The sequence below is a fragment of the Leiobunum rupestre genome, chromosome 10, assembly GCF_980474605.1.
Source record: "Leiobunum rupestre chromosome 10, qqLeiRupe1.1.hap1, whole genome shotgun sequence".
NCBI lineage: Eukaryota > Metazoa > Arthropoda > Arachnida > Opiliones > Sclerosomatidae > Leiobunum > Leiobunum rupestre.
The window spans coordinates 38,805,313-38,816,788 of record NC_143393.1 but is presented as its reverse complement, the minus strand read 5'-3'; the positions used below and the strand labels follow the sequence as shown (position 1 = coordinate 38,816,788).

The window sequence follows — 11,476 nt, the reverse complement described above, 5'->3', positions numbered from 1 at the left end:
AACTAAACCAATTCCAACGCTCTGTTTTGGGAAGCACCCCGAATCTTGGCAAGAAACTCCATTGATAGTGAGCCCGGACTAGCGACGCGCGAACGTAGAGCGCTAACCGATGGGCCGTGACTTCTTTTAACAAATAGGCTACACTAACGTCGTAAGTTTCGTCCACTTTTGGCCACTGATACTGGCCAAACTATAGGAGCTAGGAAAAAATGGCAATGGACAATTTTGCTCCTTTGATCAAGCCCAACAACATGTTTCAATTAGACAAAAAACGGTCGAAAGCCAAATCCCATAGAAGAAGTGCGATGTTATTTGCTTCACTTACCTTGCATTAAAAGCATTCCTAATACTTCGATTTGTATTGAGACAAACGAATGCCCGTTAGGCTCACTTGAAAAAATGTATTCCTTCATAAACAGCATAATTGCCACAAAAACTAAGGATAATAAGATCATAATCCAAATCTAAAAGTAAATTAAATTAAAACATTTAAATTTAAATTAATTTTTTGAGTTTAAATATTCAGAACCAAGAAATACTACTTGCGTTTATTGAATAAATGTTTAAAAGTGCGAATGAATTCCGATCCAGGCTTAGTGGATTATTTGAAAGTATTCTAAACTGTAACATCCAAACTGGTATCGAGAAATGAACGTAATCAAGCAACTCTGGTGTTAGTTGACTTGGATTTAAGGCCACATCACACTCCTGAAAAAAAAACATTTAGAAAGAAGAGGATTCCTTTTAAGTTTTTTTTAAAAAGACCCAGAAAACATTGGTTTCAATTCACTTTTACAAAGACTGCAAAAGAGTGCCGTTTCATGTACAACAATGTTATTCACGTATAAATCGGATAATGGGATTGCTATTAAAATCATTCAAACTAATTTTATCCTATGCATCTATATTTAAGTTAATTAAATACTATAATCTGTAAGTTACCCATCCTTTTGGAAAGCAACCCTTACGAAAATGACAGATCCAAATTCAATATTTAGATAGAACCGTCCAGATTACAGGCATATCCAGTTTGAATGCAACAGTTTGGATCAAATAATTTTGGAAAAATCGGAATCAAGTTGAAGTTCAAGAGTGCCGTTTCATGTACAACAATGTTATTCACGTATAAATCGGATAATGGGATTGCCTTAAAATCATAGAAACTAATTTTATCCGATGCATCTATATTTACGTTATTAATCAGCTACGTGAACTGAATAGCTATTTAATTAACATTAAATAATATAATCAGTAAGTTACCTATACTTTTAGAAAGCAACCCTTACGAAAATGAACAGATCCAATATCAAAATTTAGATACAACTGTCCAGGTTCAAAACTTATCCTATTTGAATCTGACAGTTTGGATCAAATAATTTTGGAAAAATTCGGAATCAAGTTTAATTTTATATAAGGCACTTTTCAATCAAGGTCAAATTTCGAAATTTTATAATTGAATTTGAGCACTTTTTTCAAAAGAAAATGAAACTTTTAGTGACATCTTGTCCGATTGCCGGTCTTCAATCTAAAATAATATTGGGAATTTGTTGAAGTTTTATAGCAGCAGCGCTTCGCAGTGATGAACAAGAACTCGAGTAAACGATAAACTGGTTTAATTTATTTAACTAATAAGAGCAAGTTACATGGTTGAAAGCTGGTATATTAGTGACACACTGATACGCAGTGTAAAGTGTTTTTATATTAAAACCCGAGCGGAATAAATTTAAAAAACAAATATAAAAATAAAGCGGAGAGATAAAGTAAAAAACACCTCTCCGTGGTTTTGTTTTCTTTCCCGCTGTGTTGTTGAACAATCTTCGTCGGTTATCTCTAACAGCAGAGAAATAGGCCTGGGCATAGATAAGAGAATTATAGATATATTTTATAGATAAACAGGAATATAGATAAGGATCCATGATTCCCTTATCCATAATACCATTTTTTATAGATACCAAAATTATAGAGCGATTTTTATAGATCCACCGAATTTATAGATACTTAACCTCGCTTTTTTTTTGCCTCCGGCGTTTTTACGGAGCCTCGCTTACCACCCATCCTTTTATGGATACTCACAATGACCGTTCAAGCCGCTGACTTCTGCGCTCCAGGGGTCCCCCTCTTTTTTCCCGACAATAGCAAGCCAAGAATGTTACTCGCTCCCTCGCTCTTTTTTGTAGAAATAAGCCTCTTTCACGACGCGCGTTCAATTGCCTAATATTAGATAAGTTGAATAACAAGACATATATTTTTTCATTTTTTATTTTAATTTTGATAATACATCAGACTAGGTAACTGCGTAAAACACAAGAAGAACAAGTTAGAATAAATAGAATAAAAAAGGGAAGAAAAAGCCACTATATGTACAAAAATTATAGTTTATTTAAACTAGTCGTCTAGTTTAAACTATAATTTTTGTACATATAGTGGCTTTTTCTTCCCTTTTTTATTCTATTTTAATGTACAAGTGCCGTTAATTTAAATTTTTAGAATTTAAATCTTATTAAGAACAAGTTATACGCTTGAAGGGCAGATGTGAGGTTACGCCTCTCAATTAGATTAGTATAATCACTTATAATGTTAAATGGATTCGAATAACAACCAAATTTACGCATTACGTCCTGAAATATATCAGAATCTCCTTGGCCGAAATGGATCTCTTCAAAATCTTCGCTGTCAGGGTACCCGGCAACTCGTTGAACGTGAAGTTTGAGAACTTCGAACATGGCTTCAATACAGGGCCTTTCTTTTTCAATTTCAGTCAAATGTTTGTCGACGGCATGGATACATAGATTTAAACCTAGGATACCAGATTCGCCAAGTTGGAATTCCTCTTTTTTCCTGAAACTTTTATACGCCAAAAGAGTAACGTTTCCTTTACTAGCTAAAAGTTCAAAAGTACGCCCCCCAATTTTGGCGAGTTCGAGACTAAATTTATTTTTTTCAACTTCTCTGGTGTGTGATTCAATGAGATACCAATTTTGATACATCTTATTAAAAGCTACAGGTGGGAGACATATCGAGGATTGGAAAGTAACGTCGTTGAAAAAGAATATTTCCAGGTCCTAACCTTTTAAGCCGATTGATAGACACGAATTTTTTCCTAAACGCCAGCGAAAATTGATTTTCCGCTGAAAGTTAGCGTCCTGTTTCCTTTTACCAAAATCGTAAGACATCTTAACGCTTCGAAACCCGAATACGAAATGACGCAACCCGGGAGCTATCCCCGATCTTTATATCCCTCGGATGACTCATGCACCCCGGGGAAAAAATATATCACGCCCGGACAAGATTTTTTTATTATCCTTAAAAAGTAAGTTCCGAAATATACTGCTGAAATATAGAACCGAAATTTCAAAAAAAGAATCTAGTATAAGTACTAAAGGTTTTAAGGGGGGTTTCTAACTATACTAGGGGGCTACTTTTTTTACCCTTCCATCACTGATTGTATCAAAAAATTATATGTGCAAAAAGAACGACTATTTTGATTTTTTTTTAAATTTTACCTGGGAAAAAGAAATAGGTTTTAATAAAATTTCCGGAGCAGCGATTAAAAAGTAAGACATACTCAAGACATTATTTTTAAAAATTAATAAGCCCTCTCGGCCGCCGCCGCGGCTAGTATGGCGTGGACCACGTCCGGTAACTCCGCGGTAGGCTAAAGAAATATTTTTTCATTATTATTATTGTAGATTAACTAAATTTCTTCTTACACATCTATGATGCCAACCGCGCCCAATGGAGGGTTGACAGGCCGCGGTAGACTAAAGAAATATTTTTTCATTATTATTATTATTATTATTATTATTATTTTAGATTAACCAAATTTCTTCTTACACATCGATGATGCCCAATGGAGGGTTGACAGGCGCTAGTGATAAAAGATATTTTAAAAAAATATCGCGATATCGTTTAGGAAAACAAAAAACTTACGGCGCGGCGATGTTTACGTCTCGGGGGGCGACAGGTCGTCCACGCGCGCGCCCGTACCTCACTATCCCGCGAAGTGATGGGCCCCCCGTGGGACTATGGAATTTCATATTTTTTAAAAAGAATTGTAAAAAAATAGACCAAATGCGACTCACGCTCTTGCCGGAATTGCGATGGGGGCATTAGATTGCCCACGCTCCAGCCAGTATCTGACTATCCCCCCGCGGGGCTATGGTATTTCATTTTTTTTTAAACTTACACTGCCGCCGGAATTGGGGGAGGGGGGATAACATTTCCTTCTTCCCGATAAGGTGCTAGGGCTTCCTCGCGACTAACGAAAATCATTTTTTGTTAAGAAATGTAAAATAAAAATAGACCAATTTCAACTTACACTGCCGCCGGAATTGGGGGAGGGGGGATAACATTTCCTTCTTCCCGATAAGGTGCTAGGGCTTCCTCGCGACTAACGAAAATCATTTTTTTTTAAGAAATGTAAAATAAAAATAGACCAATTTCAACTTACACTGCCGCCGGAATTGGGGGAGGGGGGATAACATTTCCTTCTTCCCGATAAGGTGCTAGGGCTTCCTCGCGACTAACGAAAATCATTTTTTTTAAGAAATGTAAAATAAAAATAGACCAATTTCAACTTACACTGCCGCCGGAATTGGGGGAGGGGGGATAACATTTCCTTCTTCCCGATAAGGTGCTAGGGCTTCCTCGCGACTAACGAAAATCATTTTTTTTTAAGAAATGTAAAATAAAAATAGACCAATTTCAACTTACACTGCCGCCGGAATTGGGGGAGGGGGGATAACATTTCCTTCTTCCCGATAAGGTGCTAGGGCTTCCTCGCGACTAACGAAAATCATTTTTTTTTTAAGAAATGTAAAATAAAAATAGACCAATTTCAACTTACACTGCCGCCGGAATTGGGGGAGGGGGGATAACATTTCCTTCTTCCCGATAAGGTGCTAGGGCTTCCTCGCGACTAACGAAAATCATTTTTTTTAAGAAATGTAAAATAAAAATAGACCAATTTCAACTTACACTGCCGCCGGAATTGGGGGAGGGGGGATAACATTTCCTTCTTCCCGATAAGGTGCTAGGGCTTCCTCGCGACTAACGAAAATCATTTTTTTTAAGAAATGTAAAATAAAAATAGACCAATTTCAACTTACACTGCCGCCGGAATTGGGGGAGGGGGGATAACATTTCCTTCTTCCCGATAAGGTGCTAGGGCTTCCTCGCGACTAACGAAAATCATTTTTTTTTTAAGAAATGTAAAATAAAAATAGACCAATTTCAACTTACACTGCCGCCGGAATTGGGGGAGGGGGGATAACATTTCCTTCTTCCCGATAAGGTGCTAGGGCTTCCTCGCGACTAACGAAAATCATTTTTTTTTAAGAAATGTAAAATAAAAATAGACCAATTTCAACTTACACTGCCGCCGGAATTGGGGGAGGGGGGATAACATTTCCTTCTTCCCGATAAGGTGCTAGGGCTTCCTCGCGACTAACGAAAATCATTTTTTTTTAAGAAATGTAAAATAAAAATAGACCAATTTCAACTTACACTGCCGCCGGAATTGGGGGAGGGGGGATAACATTTCCTTCTTCCCGATAAGGTGCTAGGGCTTCCTCGCGACTAACGAAAATCATTTTTTTTTAAGAAATGTAAAATAAAAATAGACCAATTTCAACTTACACTGCCGCCGGAATTGGGGGATAACATTTCCTTCTTCCCGATAAGGTGCTAGGGCTTCCTCGCGACTAACGAAAATCATTTTTTTTAAGAAATGTAAAATAAAAATAGACCAATTTCAACTTACACTGCCGCCGGAATTGGGGGAGGGGGGATAACATTTCCTTCTTCCCGATAAGGTGCTAGGGCTTCCTCGCGACTAACGAAAATCATTTTTTTTTAAGAAATGTAAAATAAAAATAGACCAATTTCAACTTACACTGCCGCCGGAATTGGGGGAGGGGGGATAACATTTCCTTCTTCCCGATAAGGTGCTAGGGCTTCCTCGCGACTAACGAAAATCATTTTTTTTAAGAAATGTAAAATAAAAATAGACCAATTTCAACTTACACTGCCGCCGGAATTGGGGGAGGGGGGATAACATTTCCTTCTTCCCGATAAGGTGCTAGGGCTTCCTCGCGACTAACGAAAATCATTTTTTTTTAAGAAATGTAAAATAAAAATAGACCAATTTCAACTTACACTGCCGCCGGAATTGGGGGAGGGGGGATAACATTTCCTTCTTCCCGATAAGGTGCTAGGGCTTCCTCGCGACTAACGAAAATCATTTTTTTTTAAGAAATGTAAAATAAAAATAGACCAATTTCAACTTACACTGCCGCCGGAATTGGGGGAGGGGGGATAACATTTCCTTCTTCCCAATAAGGTGCTAGGGCTTCCTCGCGACTAACGAAAATCATTTTTTTTTAAGAAATGTAAAATAAAAATAGACCAATTTCAACTTACACTGCCGCCGGAATTGGGGGATAACATTTCCTTCTTCCCGATAAGGTGCTAGGGCTTCCTCGCGACTAACGAAAATCATTTTTTTTAAGAAATGTAAAATAAAAATAGACCAATTTCAACTTACACTGCCGCCGGAATTGGGGGAGGGGGGATAACATTTCCTTCTTCCCGATAAGGTGCTAGGGCTTCCTCGCGACTAACGAAAATCATTTTTTTTTAAGAAATGTAAAATAAAAATAGACCAATTTCAACTTACACTGCCGCCGGAATTGGGGGAGGGGGGATAACATTTCCTTCTTCCCGATAAGGTGCTAGGGCTTCCTCGCGACTAACGAAAATCATTTTTTTTAAGAAATGTAAAATAAAAATAGACCAATTTCAACTTACACTGCCGCCGGAATTGGGGGAGGGGGGATAACATTTCCTTCTTCCCGATAAGGTGCTAGGGCTTCCTCGCGACTAACGAAAATCATTTTTTTTTTAAGAAATGTAAAATAAAAATAGACCAATTTCAACTTACACTGCCGCCGGAATTGGGGGAGGGGGGATAACATTTCCTTCTTCCCGATAAGGTGCTAGGGCTTCCTCGCGACTAACGAAAATCATTTTTTTTTAAGAAATGTAAAATAAAAATAGACCAATTTCAACTTACACTGCCGCCGGAATTGGGGGAGGGGGGATAACATTTCCTTCTTCCCAATAAGGTGCTAGGGCTTCCTCGCGACTAACGAAAATCATTTTTTTTTAAGAAATGTAAAATAAAAATAGACCAATTTCAACTTACACTGCCGCCGGAATTGGGGGAGGGGGGATAACATTTCCTTCTTCCCGATAAGGTGCTAGGGCTTCCTCGCGACTAACGAAAATCATTTTTTTTAAGAAATGTAAAATAAAAATAGACCAATTTCAACTTACACTGCCGCCGGAATTGGGGGAGGGGGGATAACATTTCCTTCTTCCCGATAAGGTGCTAGGGCTTCCTCGCGACTAACGAAAATCATTTTTTTTAAGAAATGTAAAATAAAAATAGACCAATTTCAACTTACACTGCCGCCGGAATTGGGGGAGGGGGGATAACATTTCCTTCTTCCCGATAAGGTGCTAGGGCTTCCTCGCGACTAACGAAAATCATTTTTTTTAAGAAATGTAAAATAAAAATAGACCAATTTCAACTTACACTGCCGCCGGAATTGGGGGGGGGGTTAACATTTCCTTCTTCCCGATAAGGTGCTAGGGCTTCCTCGCGACTAACGAAAATCATTTTTTTTAAGAAATGTAAAATAAAAATAGACCAATTTCAACTTACACTGCCGCCGGAATTGGGGGATAACATTTCCTTCTTCCCGATAAGGTGCTAGGGCTTCCTCGCGACTAACGAAAATCATTTTTTTTAAGAAATGTAAAATAAAAATAGACCAATTTCAACTTACACTGCCGCCGGAATTGGGGGAGGGGGGATAACATTTCCTTCTTCCCGATAAGGTGCTAGGGCTTCCTCGCGACTAACGAAAATCATTTTTTTTTAAGAAATGTAAAATAAAAATAGACCAATTTCAACTTACACTGCCGCCGGAATTGGGGGAGGGGGGATAACATTTCCTTCTTCCCGATAAGGTGCTAGGGCTTCCTCGCGACTAACGAAAATCATTTTTTTTAAGAAATGTAAAATAAAAATAGACCAATTTCAACTTACACTGCCGCCGGAATTGGGGGAGGGGGGATAACATTTCCTTCTTCCCGATAAGGTGCTAGGGCTTCCTCGCGACTAACGAAAATCATTTTTTTTTTAAGAAATGTAAAATAAAAATAGACCAATTTCAACTTACACTGCCGCCGGAATTGGGGGAGGGGGGATAACATTTCCTTCTTCCCGATAAGGTGCTAGGGCTTCCTCGCGACTAACGAAAATCATTTTTTTTTAAGAAATGTAAAATAAAAATAGACCAATTTCAACTTACACTGCCGCCGGAATTGGGGGAGGGGGGATAACATTTCCTTCTTCCCAATAAGGTGCTAGGGCTTCCTCGCGACTAACGAAAATCATTTTTTTTTAAGAAATGTAAAATAAAAATAGACCAATTTCAACTTACACTGCCGCCGGAATTGGGGGAGGGGGGATAACATTTCCTTCTTCCCGATAAGGTGCTAGGGCTTCCTCGCGACTAACGAAAATCTTTTTTTTTTTAAGAAATGTAAAATAAAAATAGACCAATTTCAACTTACACTGCCGCCGGAATTGGGGGAGGGGGGATAACATTTCCTTCTTCCCGATAAGGTGCTAGGGCTTCCTCGCGACTAACGAAAATCATTTTTTTTAAGAAATGTAAAATAAAAATAGACCAATTTCAACTTACACTGCCGCCGGAATTGGGGGAGGGGGGATAACATTTCCTTCTTCCCGATAAGGTGCTAGGGCTTCCTCGCGACTAACGAAAATCATTTTTTTTAAGAAATGTAAAATAAAAATAGACCAATTTCAACTTACACTGCCGCCGGAATTGGGGGAGGGGGGATAACATTTCCTTCTTCCCGATAAGGTGCTAGGGCTTCCTCGCGACTAACGAAAATCATTTTTTTTAAGAAATGTAAAATAAAAATAGACCAATTTCAACTTACACTGCCGCCGGAATTGGGGGAGGGGGGATAACATTTCCTTCTTCCCGATAAGGTGCTAGGGCTTCCTCGCGACTAACGAAAATCATTTTTTTTAAGAAATGTAAAATAAAAATAGACCAATTTCAACTTACACTGCCGCCGGAATTGGGGGAGGGGGGATAACATTTCCTTCTTCCCGATAAGGTGCTAGGGCTTCCTCGCGACTAACGAAAATCATTTTTTTAAAGAAATGTAAAATAAAAATAGACCAAATTTTAGCTTACATTGACTCTAGCGGAATCTCTCGCCGGTCGTTTTGAGATGACATTTTGGAATGAAGCCAGAGAATTCTAGCACTCACGGTCAAAAAAAACGAGAAGGATAATAATGATCAAGTCGAGAGAAGGGGGTTCCCGCAGGGGTTGAATCACCCACACCTGCAAGTAGAAACTGCCGCAAGCCAAACGGCGGGGGGACAATACTCGGCTTTTTTCGACGGATAGGAGTAAAATGGTGAAAATAGATGAAAAAAATTAGCTTACTGGGAATTATTTAAAAGACGATTTTCGAAAAAACATTTTTAATTAGAAAAATATATAAACAAAAATATACAAGAAAATATACAGTTAATAAATAAACGTTTTTTTAAATCCGGGGGTGGAAAAAGCACCGGGGAGGCGAAACAGGCGGTGAATTGAGGAGGACGGAGCTGAAAAAAAAACAGTTAATTTAAAAAAAAAGCTATACTTTTTCTAAAACACGAACTTACAAAGGCATAATAGGAGGAGAAGGAATGGCGACTTCGAGGTCGTTTAGGAAATCCGGGATTGCCGGTGGTACAATTAAGCTGATTTCAAAAAAAAAATGTTAGAGCCCTAATTTATATCTGAAAATTAATATTTTTAAATACCCCATATCGGCGGCGAAGGCGGTTTCGGCAAAATCTCCGGTTATCACCGAGGTGATATGGGAAATCGCGGCGTTTTGGGCCACCCAGGCATGCCCGACTATCACCTGAAAGTCAAGGGCCGTGGCTTGGAGAGAAGGCGAGTCATTATGGTCAAGGGAAAAAAGTCGAAGAGAGTCTCCCATGTTACGGGCCGCGTGAAAGGCACCACGTAAGACGGCGGCCAGGGAGATTAAAGAAGACACATAACGATGGTCGCCCTGAATAACAGCCGGGAGAGCGAGGAGTACAGGCGGCGGTGAAAGAACCACCGGGGGCGGGGAAGGAGATGAAGGTGTTGAAAGTGGGCTTTAGAAAAACAAAATGATTTAGGATATTTTTTTAAAAAGGGGTTAAAGATTTCTAAAAAAACCTACTTGGGAGAAATTATCACCACATCCGGTGATGAAGGAAGGAGAAGGTTCTCGTTCCAATGAGAATAGCCCGGAACGGGGCTAGCAGGGGAATAACTAGGTAAAAAATATATTTTTCAATAACGAAACGAAAAATATATAAATATCAAAACTCACGAAATAGAGGTAAGAGCCTCCAGCTCTTCCCTAGAGGAGGAATCGGGGGAATCCGACGATGAAGAGAGTTGACGGCTAGATAATATTTTTAAAAGTTAGAATTAAATAATCAAGCGAAATAAAATTTGAAAAACTTACCAGCGTTTTCGGGAATTTCCAGAGGCCATGTTTTTTATTCTTGGACTTGTTCTGACTATCGGTAAATTCGCGAGGCTAGATATACCGGTCATTTTAAGGGGCAGGGTCGAAACCCGGATGACCTCTAGGGGGGTTAACCCTCTAAGGAGTTTCATTGGACCCACGCGTAATTTACCGCTAGAGATTGTCACGAAATCTAGACAGTTTTCCTCACCAAATAAAAGCGCCTCCAAGTTATTTTACACAACCGGGGAGTTTACGACTTAAGGTTAACTTTCAATAACAGGAGGAATTTTTATAGGGGACGGGGGAAAAATACAAAGACAGGAATGTAACTTTTTTACAATGTGAAAAATCCGACGATTTTTATTTCTAAAGCAAGATTTTACGAATCAGAATAGCTGTCGATGAATTTAGGGGGATAATACGAACGGACCCTGCTTCAAATTGTGAGTAATGGGATTGTTTTTCAAAAAACCGTGGGAAAATTATACCTGAATAATATTACGGCTTGGATAGACACGATTCATTTTTATCGCTTAAGTGTTTTTCCACCCCCCTACATGTCTGGAATACCATCCCCCGATGGGGAGGGGGTCTTAAAAGCGAGACCATAAATAGACCCGGGACCCGATTAAAAAGTCCCATTCGAAATTTTTACCCAAAAAATATGGAACTAAATTTCCTTAACGCACTGCGCGATTTTAAATCGGATATAAGACCAGTAAGCATTAATTTCTTATATAGGTTTTTTTTCTATTTGACTTCGTTAACCCTTTGCCCTCACGAATTACCTAAATGTTTGAAAGATTTGGAATTGATACGCGTATTTATTGAACTTATTGAT

The 11,476-nt window shown here is 38.8% G+C and overlaps 2 protein-coding genes across 2 annotated transcripts in view; both read right to left on the bottom strand.

Moving 5' to 3' along the window:
• Nucleotides 1-387: 387 nt before the first annotated feature.
• LOC149925618 (uncharacterized) overlaps nucleotides 388-11,476 on the bottom strand; it is a 31,709-nt gene continuing 20,620 nt past the window's right edge. The window contains exons 4-5 of the mRNA XM_090161790.1: nucleotides 543-708; nucleotides 388-464 (exon numbers count right to left, since the gene is read on the bottom strand). Coding sequence (XP_090017916.1) covers nucleotides 388-464; nucleotides 543-708 — 243 coding nt within the window. The remainder of the gene's footprint in view (nucleotides 465-542; nucleotides 709-11,476) is intronic.
• Nucleotides 9,655-10,859, bottom strand: LOC149925619 (uncharacterized). Its single transcript, XM_090161341.1, has 6 exons — nucleotides 10,630-10,859; nucleotides 10,492-10,566; nucleotides 10,339-10,431; nucleotides 9,926-10,270; nucleotides 9,785-9,862; nucleotides 9,655-9,724 (listed from the first exon to the last, which is right to left on the bottom strand). The coding sequence occupies exons 1-6, from the start codon at nucleotides 10,782-10,784 to the stop codon at nucleotides 9,661-9,663; spliced, it is 810 nt and encodes a 269-aa protein (XP_090017467.1). The 5' UTR covers nucleotides 10,785-10,859; the 3' UTR covers nucleotides 9,655-9,660.